Below are 21,780 nucleotides of genomic sequence, written 5' to 3'. Positions count from 1 at the left end.
AGAACATGTAAAAATACCGATTTTTTCACCAAATAATTTTAAAAAATCTATTAATTTTCAAAAGTACCGCATTTCTGCTATAAATGGTATGTGCAGTAGACATCCTTTAAAATCGTATTTTTAGTCCTTCTGCCAGTAAAATCACACTTGTGCTGCAGTGCTATAAAACAAAATTGAACTAAACAATCTTGTGTACAGGTTAAAAAAAACAAGACAAAAACCATGGTGAACAACCTTTTTAGTTTGAGAGGACTGGATCTGCAAGGTAGTAGATGTGTTATGATCAGCTGATTTATCTGAAGAAGAAATGAAACTAACAGCAACACCTTAATGTTGATGCCAAAACTAACAGCAAACAATAACTTTGATGTGATTCAAGTGATACTTGTATCTTGCCTGTGCTTTCCATATGGTCAACAGTGTATAAATAAAAAAGATACCTTTAATTTGTTCATCAGCTGGTTGTGGAGTTCATATTCCATAAATGGCAAGTTCTGGGGAGAAAAAAATGAAAACACTAAGGAAAAAAGTTACACAAAGAAGAAAAAAATCTAAGATTTTTTACAAAGCTGATGTTATACACTGAATGAAGTTTTTCTTTTTCTTTTTTAACTACCAAGGAAAGTTCTAAGATTCAGTCCTGGGCATTGGTGGAAAACAAACATAATAACAGTGGAATAAAGTGGAGAGAGTAAATTTAAAATTTCAAATAATCTATTACTCCTAAATAGATCCCACTCTTTTTCATTCAACAGATCCCCACCCACCCACCAAAAAAAACCCATGGTTTCAAAATCAAATTTGTAATGATCAAGATGAATCATGAATCTTTAAACAAAAATCGTATATCTAGAATTTTGGTAGAAAAAATGTAGGAAACAAAAAAGCGCTGTTGGAAAGTGCATGTCCAAGTATTTCAACTTACATCACTAATCTCTTTGGCATTTGCTTCTCCTTTATTATCATCTTTACTTCGGCAAATTCTGTTAAAAAAATGATCTGGTGTAATATAAAACAACTTTCTGTAATAATTATCTAAATGGACTTGAGAGAGAAACGTGATAGATATAACTCTCTAAATTTAATGTGTATGTTTCTGTTAGCATGTGTAAAATGACCTTCCCTAAAAAAAACGGAAATTTTTTTTTTAGATGGAAGAGGTCACATGTTAATTTAACTCATTGTGCAATTGAGCACATTGTAAATAAAAGAAACCATAAAAATAATTAGCACGGAAAACTCTTAATTAGTTTTTAATCCTTGGTAGTATTAATGATACCAAAGTGGTTTGAACAGTAAAGAGTGGAGAGGACATGAAGAAAGGTAGAATACATTTAAAGCTTTGTCACATTTCAAGAAATGACCTACATCAAGCTAAGTAACAATCCTCACTTTTGTCTGAACATATACAAGGCATTAGGTCACTGGTTACATTTTTTTCTGGTTTTAAATCAAAAGTGTTATGATGAAGTTTGATCGCTAACGAGATCACACACCTGTCTAACATGTGCCTAATATCCAAATGCAAGAGCAGTTGACTTTTAATAGAAATATTGGTCTGTAAGCTCGATTTTGTAGAAATCACTTACAATTCTCTTGATTACATTTATTTCTCAATTTTTGTACCTTTATCCATATTTGATGGCAGATCAGAATTATTTATATTATTTTTAAATTTGTAAATTCTGCAATCAGACTGCCTAGAGAGCTGATGTCATATAAACATATTTCTATTTTTAGAAAGGGTGGCCATATTTGAAGGCATATTGGCATCCTTTGTAAAAAATGAAAAATCTTCATAATAGAAGACTTTCTCTTAAATTTAGTTAAATTCTAATGAGTGGTTTTGGAGAAGTCATTAAAAAGTTTCTTATAATTTTTAGTAACAGTGGTCATATTTGAGGATAAATTTGTAGTATTTGTATAAAATTTCTGAATGGCACTGAAACCAGAGCGATGTCAAATTTGGTGATATTCTTCCATCATCTGGTTAATGATAACTTTTTAAAACATTTTTTGTTGTTTTTGTTTTAGCAACAGCAATCATATTTCATGGCAAAAAGACAGATTTAGTGACATTTTATTGAGTGGTTTATAGAAAAGTCATACCCAGCTGCTTTTGTCAAATCTGGTTAAATTCTGTTCAGCCAATTTTTTTACAACTTGTTTAAAGGAATAACACCAATATTTGATGACAGATTAGCATCATTCATACAAGCTTTAAAGACCTTGATGCTAGTTTATTTCCTATGCAATCTGGTCAAAATCTGTTAAGTTGTTTGGGAGAAAAAGTTAAAATAGCAAATTTTGATGGATGGATGATGCATGACAGATGCGGGGCCAAACTGAATGTTCACTATTCCAAACTGAATGTTCACTATTCCAAACTGAATATTCACTATTCCTTACAGTTAAGAACACAGGAACTGGGTTACAGTAAAGACAGCTGTGTTCAATGAAAAGCTAAAATAAAGCAGTTCAATTAGAAAGGGCAAGGAAAATATATACTCACCACATGGACGATTTTTACTTGAGATCATCATAATGTAAGCCCATCAACTAAGTTTGCTCAAAATTCTATTTAAAACAGTCTCTGGATCAGTAACAAGCAAAGACAACCAGATTCAAAATCATCAGATGAATATGCATAGGCCTTTGCTCATAATAAACTCATCAAATATCCTAAGGAGAGTACCTTCATTAACCAAGCTTGATCAAAACTCAACACTGTCTCTCAAGTGGTAAAAAAGTGAGTTAAACAATGATATCTTTTAATGAGCACTAAATGGGCAGTATTAACCTGCAATACCATTAAATTATCTACCAACCTGTGATGCCATTAAATTACCTACCAACCTGCCATACCATTAAATTACCTACCAAACTGCCATACCATTAAATTACCTACCAACCTGTGATACCATTAAATTATCTACCAACCTGTGATACCATTAAATTACCTACCAACCTGCCATACCATTAAATTACCTACCAACCAGTGATACCATTAAATTATCTACCAACCTGTGATACCATTAAATTACCTACCAAACTGCCATACCATTAAATTACCTACCAACCTGTGATACCATTAAATTACCTACCAACCTGCCATACCATTAAATTACCTACCAACCTGCCATACCATTAAATTACCTACCAAACTGCCATACCATTAAATTACTTACCAAACTGCCATACCATTAAATTACCTACCAACCTACACATCTACCTACCTACTGTGACATAACATACAAGATATAAATTAAAAAGAACCATCTTTTCAGTAATATAAAAGATACTATCCTGAATTGATAAAATACAGAAAGTAAAGTTTCTTTTGTATTTTTTTCCATTGTTCTTAAAATCTGCTTCGGAAGCTATTGTCATTATCCATCCCCAGAAGTCAGATTTTAATGGCTGAACTGACAGGCTTAAGTAACCTTTGGGTGACAGCCAGTATGACAATCACAGTTTATGCATTAATAATCACTTTGATTAGCCACTACAGAGGAAGCCTCACATGTAAAGCATGCAGTTCACTCATCTAATTCCTATACTCATTCATATGTACAATACAGTTAAACTACTGACAGCCTATTTTTCATGCATAACTGTTAGCATTTGAAAATGGATGCACAAATTACTAACCTTCATAACTGTGCGGGGAAAAATGTACATGATGCAAAGCTACATGTATGTGCAAACAGATTATGTAATCAATGGAGTGAAAAACTCATCCTTGTTATCTACTTTTGCTTGCAGTAAGATAAGTGTCCAAAGTGATTATGCAAAATTTCTATTCACATCTAAATATAAATCTTCGATAGTAATTCCCACCTCTACAATAAAGACAACTATAACTGACAACTATATACTGACAAAATTAAGGTAAGTGATGCATTATGTGGTCAAAATTAAAAAAAGAGGCCCAAGTAAGCCTGACATCGCTCACATGGTTAACATAATTTAACAGCTGACCATTTCACTCAGCAGGCTTATTTAGTAGTGTTAGAATACACCCCATGTCAACGATCTCTCAAACTATATATTATGTTGTCTTGGCCTATTTTAATACATCCTGACGAAAATTAGATGAGGACATAATTACCGGTAATATGCAGAGTCTTTTGTTTATAATAAAAGTAATCCAAGATCTTGAGGATAAAAAGCCCAACAGATAAAGTATATGACTTAATGAGTGGTAAGAAGACCAGTCAATCTGATGCCAGATCACCTCATTACCATACATCTATCTTGCTCATTATTAAAACATATGACTTAATGAGTGGTAAAAAGACCAGTCAATCTGATGCAAGATCACCTCATTACCATACATCTATATTGCTCATTATTTAAAACAGCCCAAGATCCTGATGAAAGAAGCACTTATTTCAAATCTGATCAAAATCTCTTTACAAATATGACTCCTAGGGTGGTAACAAGATCAGCCAATCAGATGCAAGATCAACTCATTATTATGCGAAGATCTAGCTCATTATGAAAGATCTTGACAAAATAAGCCAATATTTGAAGTTTTATCAGAATCAGATCAGAAATATGGCTTCCAGGGCGGTAACAAGCTCAGGCAATCAGATGCAAGATCAACTCATTAATATGTGTGCATCGCACTCATCATTTAATATGCAAATGATCTTGATGATATAAGTATATATTCCAATTTTCATCAAAATGAGGTCAGAAATATGGCCCCTGAAGGGTAACTAGCTCAGCCAAACAGATGCAAAAACAAATTAATATGTGTGGAATTTACTTATTATTGAACTCCTTTAAGGTCTTAAGGAAGAACACGCAGCATAATTTTCAAGTTTTATAAAAGTCATACCAGAAATTTGGCCTCGAGAATGGTAACAAGCTCAATTAAACAGATGCAAGATCATCTCATACATTATCGAATCCATCCATGCAAGTTTTCTCAAAAGTGGAACAAAAATATGGCTTCCAGCTGCATAAGAAGCTCTGCCAATCAGATACAAGATCAGATCATTAGTATGCATGGATCTCCCTCATTCTTCAATCATCCAAGATCTTAATAAATTAATAATATTTCAAGTTTGAGCAAAATCTGATGAGAAATATGGTCTCCAGAATCGTAACAAGGTCAGCCAAACACGTTCAAGATCACCTCATTAAAGTGCATGAATCTTACTCATTATCAAACTCTCCGGCGATATGTAAATACAAACCCCTATTCCAAATTTGAGTGGAACTGCATAAGAAAATATGGTGTGGTAACTTGCAATTATTGATGGACAGACACACAACACAACACACAATGGATGGCAAAGACAGGGCCATACCCCGTAAGTTCCTTGACCTTACAGCCAAGTGAGTTAAAATGATTACCTCGCTTGTATGAATGCACCTCTACCATATGTTTGAATCTCAGATGGAGGGTCAATGGTTGTGAACAAAACATCAGGAAGACTTTTCCTCCTGAAATGATTTATATAAAGACAAATGTACTAATTACAAAGGTTCCAATGAACACTATGCTCAGCCTGTGAACAGGGTTAAGTATTCAACATATTGGTATGAATGTACTAATTACAAAGGTTCCAATGAACGCTATGCTCAGCCTGTGAACAGGGTTAAGTATTCAACATATTGGTATGAATGTACTGAGTACTAAGGTTCCAATGAACACTATGCTCAGCCTGTGAACAGGGTTAAGTATTCAACATATTGGTATGAATATACTAATTACAAAGGTTCCAATGAACACTATGCTCAGCCTGTGAACAGGGTTAAGTATTCAACATATTGGTATGAATGTACTGAGTACTAAGGTTCGAATAAACACTATTTGCAGCCTATGAACAGGTTCATGATATTTATGATGTATGTTACATAACACTGAAACAATTTTTTTTAATAAAGATTTCATCTTTACCAACCACCATGTGATATCAATGTAGTTATTAACTTGAGACAAATTTCATTTTTATATGCATGGACTTGAACATGTGGAGACCCTGTCTAAATGTTTTACTAGTCTATAATCTGGAAACAAATTGGTTACAGCTTTCAATCAAACATCTTGATTTTCTTCTAAATGTAAATTTACTTATTAGTACCTAATGCCCAATTCCCACAATTGTTTAAATCCTAAGTAATGCAATATCCCATGTACTGTTTAACAGAGAGTATCTCACATTAGAACTTTCAAAAGAAAGAAAAAATTATATAGAGGTGTGATTGCTTCTCATGAACCCTTGTTTCAACTTTGCTAAATCAAGTTACCCCATCATGAAATGATCACAAAGTTGTTAAAAGTAACAAGCCCCACAACCATAGTACATCTTCCTACAAGCATGTATACTAGTAGTCAGAAACAATGCAGGTACAATGACAAAATTTACTTTCACCATCAAATACATTACCCAAAAACATTAACAGCAGAAGCATAGGTAAGAGGATGAAATGTTGTGCATCCCTCCTCTACCTTTATCATCCTAAAAGGATGAAATTCTCAGAACATTAGTTAGAACAACCATGTGACTGAGATCATTTGTATGAAGGAGAACCACTTGGGTTTTCACAGGCATCAACTGCTTAGAATTTTTTTTCAGGTGAATCTAGTGAAAGTTTATTGTTCATACCCAATTAGGAGGTTACGCTACCATTGGCAAGGCATGGTGATTGTTTGGGTCTGGGTCTAGGACAGTGGTTCCCAAAGTTGGCGGTACCACCCCCTGGGGGGGGGTCCAGTGAGATTACTGAGGGGGGCACTAATGCTGTATAATGCTTTTTACGGGGTAAGTAGTAAGCACTGAGGATAAACAAGTAGGCGGTGGCCCGAAAAAGTTTGGGGACCACTGATGTGGTGAACATCATGTACACCAGGTTTTTCCATGGGGAATACCAATATCCTAGATTATTGGTATTCCCCATGGAAAAACCTGTTGTACCTGATGTTTGCCACATTCTTTATTGTAATTTTAGTAACAGATTTTGTCTTGTTGACAACTCAGAATGTTCTAGAATGGAAAATTCCATTAAGTGACAGAATATTTTCAGAAAATGGTAATTCCAACCTAGGTCATGTACAGGGGTTTATAATCTTGTTTACTTGAGAAATTACTAATTGTTCCTTTAACATATTTAGCCAAATCATTCTATTCAGTATTTGACTTGGGTGGAATTATTTATACTTTATACAAAGTGCTCTTCAATAATAGTCTTAGACAGAAACATTAATTGTAACAAGGACATCTTGGATTATAGTATCATCATTCATCAAAATACTGTTGGCACATCTCCACATCACAGGCCACTACAGTTACATCAAGACAATCAGAGTTTAAGCTTTTTTGAAACATTGCTGGAATTTAATCAACTTTATTCATCAGGACTGGTGATAGGACTTTCTGGACTATGTCTGATTTATTTCGCAAGACTGTAAGTTCTTTTTCAATTTTCACTTTGTGTTCTATGGAAATAAAATATTTGTTGAATATTACAAAATTTATTGGTGTTTGCTGTTTTCTGTTACTTAATTTAAGACATTAGAGTCATAATAACTGAATGAGCACTTACTTGCAGATGGCACATTGGCTTAGATTAACAGGGAATGGTGCACTAGCTGCCTTGTATGGAATGTGACATATGCTGCAGTTGTAATGCCTGTCCCCATCATCACATCTGGATAGAAATAAAGCACAAAAACTAGTTTAGAAAATACTGCATATGCACAAATAAAGTGTGTCAATAAAAGTTTTTTATAATGACTATATTAATAATAATAAAAAGCATTAATGTGCATGTTTAAATGATCTAAACTGATGTCAGTTAAGGGGAACCCTGCAGTCATGTAATCATTTTGTACACCTGCAGTCCAGGTTCAATCCCTAGTTCCAGCAACTGCATGAGAAGGGGCCCTGCAATGTCCAAAGATCAGCAGTTTCCTCAAGATTTTTTAGTTTCTATCACATCATGTCAACATTTCAGTTACAGTAATACAGAAGTGTGAAAAATTATAAGTAGTATCTAAAATTAAGCTTCTCGTTTGCATTTTCCCCAAATATCTTCAGATTTGGCTGTCTACCCAATACAATGCACTTCAACCCTTCCATTTTGTAATCCAAAAAATGCTAGCAAGTATCACAGTTAACCACAATTTAATAGCTACTAGAGGACTGATTAGATATTTGCTCACATAAATACATCAACTGTCCCACATCCCATGCCTACACCCATGATGCAGATGATTCTGAAGTTTAAAAAAAACATGCAGTCTTCCAAAAATAATGTCAGTACAACATGTTAATCTTATGATAATGAATATATTATTTACTAAGTTTCACAGCAATCAACAAAAAGAATGCAAGAGTGTCTCCATTTTTAAAATTCTATCATGCACTGAATCCAACTGCAAATCAAAAAAGAGTAATAACTCTAACAAAACAACTGCAGAAAGTAATTTGTTGATATACGCATTTTAAATGATGACCATGAAATTTACTAAGTTTAAAAGCAATCCATAACAAACTTCAACACAAGTTGCATTCACAAAATTTTGTTGTACACTCCATTCAGCTATAAGACAAGGACAATAACTTTTACTGATGTTTGTAGGAGAAAAAAGACTCGTTAATTTCCAAATCTTCAGGTGATTATCATAAATATTAATCAAGTTTCATTGGAATCTATAAAAAACTGCAGGACTTGTTGCATTCACAAGACTGTGTGATGGCCTGAAAGAATAGCAAATGGATGGACACAAGCATTCCTACAAAGCCCCAGCTCTACAAGACTGTGATGGACTGACAAGATGGATGGATTCAAGGACACCAGTACAGCCCTAGCCCTACAGATTCAGGGGTATAATCAAAGCTCAGCTTACATGTCCATGTTAGTCATTCTCTGAACTGACAGCTGGTTGGCCAGATTTACATCAACAAAAAGCTTCCTGTCCTTGTCTCCAACATCTTTACTAGGAAGCTGATGCTCAATGGAGGCATTCAGAAGCTGTGGGCTGGGGCGATAGACAGATGCTGTCTGGGACTGATCCAGATTAAGGTTCACCTTTGCAGCAGTGCCCATGCCTGACAAAATGATGACCTCTTCACTGCAAGAAAGAAGCGTACAAAGTTTCTCATTTCTGATCTCACTGGTAGTTCCAAAGTAAAATCCATTCTGATAAAACAGAAATATAAATTGTTCATATTAACTTACATGAACTTAACTTCAAAATTTAAGCTAACTCAAGGTCATTATATTTAAAGTTTTGGGACACTATCAGTCTTAGGACAACCTTAATTATTTTCAAAAGTAATTGTTTTTTAAATCTATAAATGTTGAGATATGAAATTATAGCAATTTTTTCATGTACTATGAATCAAGGGACACCGCTGACATTATTTTCTACTAATCAATCGATTTATTTTATCAACTGTAATAACATTTTAAAAAAATACAAAATGACTCCTTTGTTGCTAAGGGACTATAGTCATGAATTTTGTGTTTATTTCTGATTATTTCTATGTGTATCAAATATTTATAATCTGATCAATGACAATAACTGAGCATCAGTGGGTCGCAGTATACATTTATAACAGTAACCTCTCCCATTTCTCTCTGATTTATTATTGTTTGTTGATGCATTACTGTATTAGAATTTTGTATCAATGCACCAGTAATTACATTTTTATTTTGCCTTAAAAGTGTACATATCTAACTCTATTAAAATGTGATCCCAGTATGATGGCAATGAACAATAGTTTGGTTCAATGCTTGCATTTAGTGAGCATATTTACTTCAGGGTGTCTCTGCATGAACATTGAAGATTTTAACTTGTGCTAAGTTACAAACCCTCAGATTTTAACTATAGGCACCCTTGACTGCATTAAACTTCAGCTACAAATAAAGAAGTTGCAGAAAAAAAAATGATTAAAAAATTATTGCAATACCATCAAAACTCAGTTGTAGTTTGTTTTTTTGATGTAAGCAACCATAAATAAGTACTATTTACAAGGTTACAGTAGCCATGCTAATATCACAGAGTAAAAGGCAATTACAAATCAAAATACCGGTATAGCATCCAAATAAACTTCCCTCATTACCCAAGCCAGCTTCAGGGTTTAAACATTTAACTGGCCTTAATTGCTGTCGAAAAACCAAAGACAAATCCACCAATTATAAATGAAGGAGATGCCAAAACATATGGTTTGCCAATGTGTGGAAAATTATGATTTTGTTATGTCAAAACAAAACTAAAACAGAATAAAGATGATCTTAGTAAATCTATATTCAGAATTTCAACCTATATAATAATCATTCTTTCATGAACAGGACAGTGATGTGAATATATGCTGGTTATGTTGAATATATGCTGGTTATGTTGAATATATGCTGGTTATGTTGAATATATGCTGATTATGTTGAATATATGCTGGTTATGTGCCTTATGTAATATAACATGTGTATTTTTTGATATAGATTGCATCACTTTGTAAGATAGCATATATCACTGGTAACAACAGCAATTCATGAGCATGTGGTTCAAAGAAAATGAAATCCAGAAGAATGCGATTTAGCCAAAACAATCAATGAAGCAAAATCTGCATCCAATAGTTTCGGGAATAAACAAGGAAATAAGTGATGATAACCACCATTTGCACTGTATAAGTCACTTGTTTTCTGGGTAAACTCTAACTAGCCCATGAATCATTAAGTCTTTAATTACCCTTATTTTATTTCATACTGGAGAAATTGGAAAATATGCACATGCAAAATAATAACAAAAATAATCGTAGTAGTTTAACAGTTATTAATGCAGTTATTGAAAGAGATGGTCACTAATGTATGTCTTGCCAATTTTATCTTGACATTTTTTGTGTTTATAAGTGTTGAGATGGTCACTAATGTATGTCTTGCCAATTTATCTTGACATTTTTTGTGTCTATAAGTGTTGAGACACAAAATATGCTTTAGTTTTTACATGCAAAAAAGTCCTGGGACATGAAAAAAATTTTTTTTTGCATGTCTCAAGATATAGTCATTTTTTTGTGGGGCACTGTTAATTCATGGTCCATCAAGCTGACTCATTTTATATAACACTGTGCAATGTCAATTCATTTTTTTTCTCAATCTGACTCATTTCATGTACTACTGCAACATCAATTTTTCATGGTCCTTGAGATGACCTATTTTAAGTAACAATGCCCAATGACCAGTAATTTCAAGTAACCCAAGTAACTGTCAAACCTGATGACATGAGGAGGTGCTAAGTTGAGTTGATATATATGATGTTACTATTTGTTATTTTCCAAAACTAGACAAGACAACACTACTACAAAACCAGACAACACAATGCTCTATATTACAAAACCAAAAATATAAGGCAAAACAAGACAACACTCTGTATGACAAAACCTGACATAACAGCATACTAAACTATAAACCAGACAAGACAACATTCTTTATGATAAAACCAGACACAACAACATTCTAAACGACAAAAAAAACCAATCTGTATGATAAAACAGACATGACAATGCTCTATACTACAAACCAGACAAGGCAAGACACTTTATTACAAACCAGAGAAAACAACTCTCTACTATAAAACCAGACAAAACACGACATATGAAAGTTGGACAATAGACAAAAGTCCATCCCATTAGCTTTTCTAGTTTATGACTTGAAGAGATAAAAATGGTGTCTTGAAAATGTTACATTAAAGCAATAGTGCATGCAGTGATAATGTAACATGGCCTCTCTTAACCAAACAAATGTTTTCTCCTCTTAGCCTATGTAACATCAAAGCCCTGATTTCAATTTTCATCTTACTCTTCAAGGCAACTCTTTCCAATTTAAAACAACTGTATATTGGTATCTTCTAGGAATTCTACTGTTGATGGACTGGCACAAAAGCAGTCTTTATTTGTTAATTGGAAACCAGGATATGTGCAGGCCTAAGCAGCAATAAAGAAGATGTGGAAATACTTTAAACTAAAACCTTAATGGCACCTCTTACCAAATGGATGTTCTCTCTGTGTAGCCTATGACAGCATGGCAGCCCATTGCTCTAGCATGAGACCTGACCTCAGTTCTTATTTCTGTCCACCAGGCATCTCTTGTCTCAGGCTCCTCTGACAAAAACAAATAAATACATGTCTTGTATCATATATGATGGTATAAATATTACAAAAATATAAATCTTCCAAAAGTAAAATATGCACATGCAGAATAATAACAAAAATGCAATATTACCACAGTATCAAATTTCATTTTAAATACTTCACTGTCAACTAGTTATTGCAATATTACAGTAACAAATTAAGTCTTCACACTTCACTGAGAACTAGTTATTGTAATATTATAGTATCAAATTCAGTTTTCAAACTTCACCGTGAAGCAGTTACTACAATATTATCAAATTCAGTTTTCATACTTCACTATGATGTAGTTATTGCAATATTACCACAGTATCAAATTCAGTTTTCACACTTCACTGTGAGCTAGTTATTACAATATTATAGTATCAAATTCAGTTTTCACACTTCAGTGTGATGCAGTTACTACAATATTATCAAATTCAGTTTTCATACTTCACTATGATGTAGTTATTGGAATATTACCACAGTATCAAATTCAGTTTTCACACTTCACTGTGAGCTAGTTATTACAATATTATAGTATCAAATTCAGTTTTCACACTTCAGTGTGAAGCAGTTACTACAATATTATCAAATTCAGTTTTCATACTTCACTATGATGTAGTTGTTGCAATATTACCACAGTATCAAATTCAGTTTTCACACTTCACTGTGAGCTAGTTATTACAATATTATAATATCAAATTCAGTTTTCACACTTCAGTGTGAAGCAGTTACTACAATATTATCAAATTCAGTTTTCATACTTCACTATGATGTAGTTATTGGAATATTACCACAGTATCAAATTCAGTTTTCACACTTCACTGTGAGCTAGTTATTACAATATTATAGTATCAAATTCAGTTTTCACACTTCAGTGTGAAGCAGTTACTACAATATTATCAAATTCAGTTTTCATACTTCACTATGATGTAGTTATTGCAATATTACCACAGTATCAAATTCAGTTTTCACACTTCACTGTGAGCTAGTTATTACAATATTATAATATCAAATTCAGTTTTCACACTTCAGTGTGAAGTAATTATTACAATATGTTGTTGTTGTTGTTGGGTTTAATGCCATTTTTCAGCACAAGATAGGCTATACATGGCGGCCAGTATAATTGGTGGAGGAAGAACCCTGGAAAACCCTGGGAAGAACCACCGACCCACGAGAAGCTACTGGCAGGCTTTCTCACATACCAATGTTTGCCGAGCCTGAGACTCGAACTCACGCAGACAGAGGTGAGATGGCAGTGATCTATAACGGTGAGCGCTTTAGACCACTCGGCCACTTGGGGCCCCAATTATTACAATATTACCACAGTATTATGACCCAATTCATTAAAAGACTTAGTAGCATAACATGGTAAACTTCGGGAAAGTTTAAAACAGTATCATGTACTTAATACTACAGTCTGCTATTAAACAATGACAAACTACAAATAAAATTAGAGGTGTAACATAAGGAGAACACAAATCAAATTAATATCAACCAAAATTCTGGCATTTACAGAACTTTAAAAAAATATATAAAAAATAGACGTATATGCCCCTATGATGTCACACATGCAAACAAATATTAAATTAGCATTGTATGTAGTATGGGACTTAATGGCAAGTATTCATGAACCTAAGTGAGTGAAAATACCTGAAGTCTGTTTTTGTACTTTTTTTATATTTTATAGTATATGTTGAGATGAAACAAGTTAAAATATCATCATACAGATGGAAATACACCTGTGAATTTGTAGCCCATAATAAGAATCGATGCTTTTTCCACAAAGATGTATCGCTTTAGGTAATCTGTATAACTCTTTAGTAATTATGCAATTATGTATCAAAACATTAGTCTAATGATATTATTATATGCAGATGACCAGCAAAATCTGTCAATAATCCTGACTGAAGTCCAACTTAGTCAAGCCTTAAAACAGTCAGTTGTGCCAGTTTACTGTGAAATTATCTTTAACCTTTTAGGGGCTTAAAGGAAATATAAACATAAATTATAAAATATTAACTATATCAAGCAGTAGTCAAGGTTAAAAACAGATCAGCATAGTTTGTATAAAATTTAAAAGCCTTGAAATCAGGATGCTTTCCATCAAAAATGGTCAAATTCTATTAAACACTTTTGAGAAGAAGTTGCTGAATGGGTTTTTCAATTATTATCTTCATCACTTCTAAGTCAAACAGGAGCCATAATTAAGTCAAATTTTGAATGAAAAAGATGAAAATGATATATGACCTAGGACTTCATACTGTTACGCTGATGATCCAATTTGGTTGCAGTTTACACAACTCTCTCATCAACTTGCACTTGGATAACTTGTGAATCCACGTACTATGCAATAGGATCTATGGTTCCCATTGTTTTCAATAAATTGAATGACAAAAATGGACTCAGTAATGACAAAGTTAGAATTCCTTTTGCAAAATTCCTGTCATGAAAAGCATTATAAATTCAAACCCAAAGAGTAAAACCCAATGGACAACAATGGAAAATCCAAGTACTCTAATACATATGATTATATACATGAAATATGGCACTGTGAAACTAAGCATCTGTTATAGTAGAAGGATGTGCTAGGTCTATACATATTTGCATATTGCAAACCTGATGAATACTTGGTCAAATAAGCTGAAACTAACCTGGATTGTGTACCTTATCGATACTTGGTCAAATAGGCCTAAGCTAACCTGGATTGTGTACTTTATTGATACTTGGTCAAATAAGCAAAAACTAAACCTGGATTGTGTACCCGATTGATACTTGGTCAAATAACCCTAAACTAACCTGGATTGTGCACCTTACTGATACTTGGTTAAATAAGCCTAAATTAACCTAGATTGTGTACCTTATTGACACTTGATCAAATAAGCCAAAACTAACCTGGATTGTCTACCTTACTGATACTTGGTTAAATACGCCTAAATTAACCTGGATTGTGTATTTTATTGATACTTTGTCAAATAAGCCTAAATTAACCTGGATTTTGTACTTTATTGATACTTGGTCAAATAAGCAAAAACTAACCTGGATTGTGTACCTTACTGATACTTGGTCAAATAAGCTGAAACTAACCTGGATTGTGTATTTTATTGATACTTGGTCAAAAAAGCTTACATTAACCTGGATTGTGTACCTTAAAGATAATTGGTTAAATAAGCAAAAACTAACATGAATTGTGTACCTTATTGATACTTGGTCAAATAAGCAAAAACTAACATGAATTGTGTACCTTATTGATACTTGGTCAAATAAGCAAAAACTAACATGGATTGTGTACCTTATTGATACTTGGTCAAATAAGCAAAAACTAACATGGATTGTGTACCTTATTGATACTTGGTCAAATAAGCAAAAACTAACATGAATTGTGTACCTTATTGATACTTGGTCAAATAAGCAAAAACTAATCTGGATTGTGTACCTTATCAATAACTGATCCAATAAGCCTTAACTAACCTGGATTGTGTACCTTATTGACACTTGGTCAAATAAGCCAAAACTAACCTGGATTGTGTACCTTAAAGATAATTGGTTAAATAAGCCAAAACTAGTCTGGATTGTGTACCTTATTGACACTTGGTCAAATAAGCCAAAACTAACATGGATTGTGTACCTTATTGATACTTGGTCAAATAAGCAAAAACTAACATGAATTGTGTACCTTATTGATACTTGGTCAAATAAGCAAAAACTAACATGGATTGTGTACCTTATTGATACTTGGTCAAATAAGCAAAAACTAACATGGATTGTGTACCTTATTGATACTTGGTCAAATAAGCAAAAACTAACATGAATTGTGTACCTTATTGATACTTGGTCAAATAAGCAAAAACTAATCTGGATTGTGTACCTTATCAGTAACTGATCCAATAAGCCTTAACTAACCTGGATTGTGTACCTTATTGACACTTGGTCAAATAAGCCAAAACTAACCTGGATTGTGTACCTTAAAGATAATTGGTTAAATAAGCCAAAACTAACCTGGATTGTGTACCTTATTGACACTTGGTCAAATAAGCCAAAACTAACCTGGATTGTGTACCTTAAAGATAATTGGTTAAATATGCCTAAATTAACCTGGATTGTGTACCTTATTGACACTTGGTCAAATAAGCCAAAACTAACCTGGATTGTGTACCTTAAAGATAATTGGTTAAATAAGCCAAAACTAACCTGGATTGTGTACCTTAAAGATAATTGGTTAAATAAGCCAAAACTAACCTGGATTGTGTACCTTAAAGATAATTGGTTAAATAAGCCAAAACTAACCTGGATTGTGTACCTTAAAGATAATTGGTTAAATATGCCAAAATTAACCTGGATTGTGTACCTTATTGACACTTGGTCAAATAAGCCAAAACTAACCTGGATTGTGTACCTTAAAGATAATTGGTTAAATAAGCCAAAACTAACCTGGATTGTGTACCTTATTGACACTTGGTCAAATAAGCCAAAACTAACCTGGATTGTGTACCTTAAAGATAATTGGTTAAATAAGCCTAAGCTAACCTGGATTGTGTATCTTATCAAGCAGCTTGACAGATCGTGCTGACACTACACCACCAATGTGCACCAGGAAACCAGGAGGGAATGATATCATAGTGAAGAATGGAAACTCCTGTAACACACAATAAGAATACAGCTGGAAGTGCACATGACTTCTTGATTTAGATTTAAATTACCACAGCCTTGTTACAATAATTCTTAGTCTAAATTCTGTGGGTAAAATAATTCTGAGAATTCTGAAGGCAGAATAATAAAAGTACATAAGAACTCCTTTGATCTTTTGGCAGCATCACTTACTACCAACCTCAATTTTCTGCCAAAATCAACTTTTCTTTTTTTTCTTGTATAAAAGTGGGTGAAAAATTTAGCCTAGCATTCAGAAACATGTGAGAAGCTTTTCAGAGTTAATGCTAATTAATTCAAACCCCGGGGTTAATGTCTTTCAAGCAAGTCTTACAAACATTTTTTGTTTCATGTAAGTAGGAAATATCTGCTTGTTCCAAGAATGAAACTGCAGTGTATCAGTACAGATGAAACCTTACAACAAATGAGTGCAAGTAGAAAGTCTACATGTCATTAGAAATAACATTCAAGCAATATATGTCATTACAAACCTGAATTATTTTGGTTTACATGACAAATAAATGTTTTTTTTCTTCATATTATAACCACAGAAGCATTGCAGATTATAATGACATCACTGGCATAATTATGTTCCGTTGTGCCTTCAAGTGCAAAATGTAGTGTTTCTGAATGCTTATGGGCAAAATGTAGTGTTTCTGAATGCTCAAGGGCAAAATATAATGTTTCTGAATGCTCAAGGGTAAAATGTAGTGTTTCTGAATGCTCAAGGGCAAAATTCAGTGTTCCTAAGTGCTCAAGGGCAAAGTGTAATGTTTCTGAATGCTCTTGTGTACAATGTAGTGTTCCTGAGTGTTCAATGACAAAATGCAGTGTTACTGAAAGCTCAAGGGCAAAATGTAGTGATTCTGAGTGCTAATAGGCAATATGCAATGTTCCTGGATGCTCATGGGCAAAATGTAGTGTCCCTGAATGGGCAAAATATATTAAAATTACAAACAAATGAAATAATTTCACTTCTCACTCTTAACAGTCATCAATTACTCATAAAACAGCTTACCAGCAATAATAAATGAATAAAAGACCACATTGTCTGTTTGGTTCAAAATCATTATTATTAACATAAATTTTGTACATAAGTCTGTTAATCAAATGTTTTATGAAGTCAAGATACATACCATCAAATCAATATTAAGCTGCTGTGAACAAGACTTAGGATAGATGGACTTGGTTCCACTTCCTTGCCCCGTAGGTACAGCACCTCCACTGCCACTACTTTCAGTCAGGCTGCTCCCTAGCAACACAAAACAAGCTAGTATAGTCACATGACAATGATTGCCAAACATAAGACTTCAACAATACTAACACCTGTAAGTGAAAACAATAGTTTATGAGTACTTTTGTTTTAAGTATTAATGAAGTGACAATGTTGTCATGGTAAACATTGTTGAAACATAATGACTGCAACACTGCTTTCAAACCAATGTAAACAATCATTCATGAAAGTACTGTACATAACTAGCTAAATTTTGTTTTTTGGAAAATTCACAAATTTTAAAATTCTGCCACAGCATAAAGTGGTTCTGCTCATGAGTTAGGCACTTTTGCACATGTTAAAATTTTAAAGAAAAGGTGTTCCTGGGATTGTCTCCCTTGATAATCCCTTTTATTTAAAAAAATGAATGTATTTATCTTAGGGAGTGTAAAGAACTCTCTGTATCTGGATATCTGAATGATAGGACTTGGTTTGGATTTGACAGCTGGGTCTCACTTCTTATTTCTGAAGATTGCTAGCTCTGTATAATATTACTTCCATATTTTAAGACCTTTACCTTCCCCATGAGTAGGTGTATTTGATACACAATACTGCCACATGGTACGTTACAAGTAGAAAAGCAAAAGAAGCCTTGTCCATAGAATCAATATAAATATCAATATAAATATACTTTTATTCAGAAAAAGATGCATAATCATACAAAAAAGATACAATGATAAATGTCTAAATCTGGCTTAAGGTTCTGCTCAGAAACTTTACACTTTTGCACAGGGCTAAAAATTTTAAGAAAAGGTATACCATGAGTAATCCCCAATGCTAATCCCTTTTATACTAAAATGAATGTGTATATCAAAAGGAACATGTAAAGATCCTACAATTGTTTTAGAAATATCAGAATGATGGGGGTTGGTTTGTATTTGCGAGCACACAGCTTATAATTTGCATCTCTCTGAGAGTTGCAAGCTCTGGCAATGTTTACTTGTACTTCAGAGGTAAATTATTTTAAAAAATGAGAAGATAACTTTTCATTTCCTTTATATATTTTAAGATTTTGTAAGTCTACTTTGAGAAAAGAGTAATGCCTACACTATGGAATTTCATTTCTTTATTTCAAGAACAGGCACAATCAGTGCAGTCTGTGTATTTCCAGTTTACTTCCTGGGTACACAGAAGCAGTCATTTTCATAAGTTGCCAGAGCATCAGACAAAAACTCATAATAACAAACAACTGTCACCTCAAGTAGGTGAAAATCATATAGGTGTATGCTAACTTTCTCTACTACATGTGAGCTGAAAAACAAACAACATTATCCAAGACATTCTCCACTTTCAGTGGTACCCAATAAGCCAGGAACAGAAATAATGTGTTACCACATTAGGCCGTGAAAATCATAAAACCAACTGAGCTAGAAGATGAACTTGAGATATTGTTCCAACCAATCACAAATGAGGTTCCATTTTATGGATCATTTCGGACTGGCTGATAGTGGAAATTGACTTTCAGATGCAAACTCAGAGGTTTATGATATTCAGGCCAGAGTCTAAACTCTCAGCCCTACATGTGCTTTCAAGCAAATGGAACATATCTTGATCTGCCAGCACATTACCATGTGATATAAGATCTGAATCATGTTATTTTCAGTTGAATCCAAGTTATACACACACATACAATAAATATAAAATAAATATGGCATTCTGTATGTGTTTCTGCTGTCTATGAGCATTCAGCGAATGGTAAATACTGCACATAATCCTATATCAACCAAAGTAGAGATGTGAATTGCAATGACTCATTTTGTAACTGAAATATAATATAAAACACTATAGATGCTGTTTGCATTGTCAATAATTTTGTATCAACCGTACCATATTAGTTCTGAAAGACAAAATTGCACAATCAAAAGGATATCGTTAAAAAATGTTTTTAGAAATGGGGGAAAGGGATAAAACGAATTTTAATTATGTAATACTTACCTGCTACTTTTGCAATGCTTACCATTTCCAGAATGCTATGTCTCCAATATAAGCTAAATACTCCTCCCCTGATTAGTAATTGGATACCCAAACCAAAGTAACATGAACCCAGTCTCATATCTGACTTATGGAATATCTTCCTCAATCAACTTGAACAAGGCCACAGGACATTAAAGTAGGGCAATCTTTGCAATACACATGTAGTAGCAGGTAAGTAATGGATAATTAAAATTAGTTTACGAACCCACCCGAACCCTTGGCTACTTCTGCATGAATTTACCGTTTAGGAGGGAGACTGATAAACTCAAAACAAACTGGCTGAAGAACTGCATTTATATTTACTGTTATAAACTGTTGATGGCTTGACTGCATGTACCATCACAACTGGATATAATAAGGGACTGACACACCCTTTAGAGCTAGAATCACTGCCTACTTTTCTTGACTTTTTATATGTAGGGTCAATTATTCCTTAGATCACAAATCCTTTAAGAACAATCCCCTCTGGCTCCAGGTGAGCACACCCATCCCAAATCTGATATGTCTGTGTACACAAAGGAATGGGGTTCAAGAGTGTGACTCTGAACTTAGTCACAATTCAGTCTTGGTCTAGCAACCAACTATGGTGGTGATGAAACATGGGACTCATAGAAATCAGTGCAAACAGTGGGTCTTTGTGTGGTCTCCAGTTTGCTAGAAGCAGAAACTCGATAGAACACAAATTAAGTTTCTCTAGGAAAACTGATTCTGCAGCTGTGTTAAGATCTGACAGGAAGAAGTAGTAAAAACAAGCAGACAATGAAGTTTTGATTAAATGACCCATTATGTGTGACAAAATATTAGTGATTCTGCCTTGGGAACCCAAACCCTGTCTGGACTCATAAGGAAATTCATTTCCCCATACAAAAGGTCTTACGAAGATTCAATTTCCATAGGCTGGGGATTAGAACTAGACAAGTCACTGTCAACCTACAGAGAGTAAGGTCATCAAAAAGAGCATTTCTAATGATGATGTGTTGTTTTTTATATGGATTAAACACCATTTTTCAGCACATGATAGGCTATACATAGCAGCATAGCAACCAGTATATTTGGTGGTGGAAGAACATGGGAGAGTCATGTGAAAAACCACTGACCCATGGGAAGTTGCTGCCACATACCAATGTTAACTAAGCCTAAGACTTGAACCCACAATGGGCAGAGGTGAAATGTCAGTAATCAGTTGAGGCAATTCAGCAACCTCTTTTAAGTCTCTAGAGTGGCATGTTTTAGCGTTTAGCAGCACCTCAGCACAATCAAGGCTATATGTTGCCAGTTAAAGGTGAAATTCTAAAAATGTAAAAAAGAAGAATTGCATTACAAAAAACTTCCAAATAAATGAACACATGAAGTACCACAACATAAACAATAAAAGGTAAAGATGAAAAATAAAATATACAGGTTATTCATGAAGGAGGTTGCTGCACTAAAGATAATGATGCAATCTGCTTTCAAAATCACCTCCTAAAGAAATGAAATTTATTAAACTTGTATTATGTCTGTCATGAAAAACTGATCCTCTTTGGTAATTAACACCACAGTTCTCTCTGAAGACACCGTAATTAAGACAAACTAGTATTGTCAAGCATTTGGGGACACCCTAATTAAAACAAACTCGTATTGTCAAGCATTTGGAGACACCCTAATTAAGACAAACTAGTATTGCCAAGTATTTGGAGACACCCTAATTATGACAAACTCGTATTGTCAAGTATTTGGAGACACCCTAATTAAGACAAACTCGTATTGTCATGCATTTGG

At 33.7% G+C, this 21,780-nt stretch overlaps 1 protein-coding gene across 3 annotated transcripts in view; it reads right to left on the bottom strand.

Annotated features, from left to right (window-relative positions):
• The window catches only part of LOC149770076 (C2 domain-containing protein 5-like), a 163,840-nt gene that overhangs the window by 66,847 nt on the left and 75,213 nt on the right, over positions 1-21,780 (bottom strand). For all 3 annotated transcript variants that reach the window (XM_089949439.1, XM_089949438.1, XM_089949440.1), the window contains 8 exons: positions 17,909-18,024; positions 16,653-16,761; positions 12,002-12,116; positions 8,867-9,091; positions 7,561-7,665; positions 5,368-5,457; positions 926-983; positions 441-494 (listed from right to left, as the gene is read on the bottom strand). In XM_089949439.1, coding sequence (XP_089805565.1) covers positions 441-494; positions 926-983; positions 5,368-5,457; positions 7,561-7,665; positions 8,867-9,091; positions 12,002-12,116; positions 16,653-16,761; positions 17,909-18,024 — 872 coding nt within the window. The remainder of the gene's footprint in view (positions 1-440; positions 495-925; positions 984-5,367; positions 5,458-7,560; positions 7,666-8,866; positions 9,092-12,001; positions 12,117-16,652; positions 16,762-17,908; positions 18,025-21,780) is intronic.

This window comes from Sinohyriopsis cumingii, unplaced genomic scaffold, assembly GCF_028554795.1.
Source record: "Sinohyriopsis cumingii isolate HCF-2022 unplaced genomic scaffold, ASM2855479v2 utg002725l, whole genome shotgun sequence".
NCBI classification, from domain to species: Eukaryota; Metazoa; Mollusca; class Bivalvia; order Unionida; family Unionidae; genus Sinohyriopsis; species Sinohyriopsis cumingii.
Note: the sequence above shows the minus strand (reverse complement) of the source record. Positions and strands in the feature narration are given on the sequence as shown.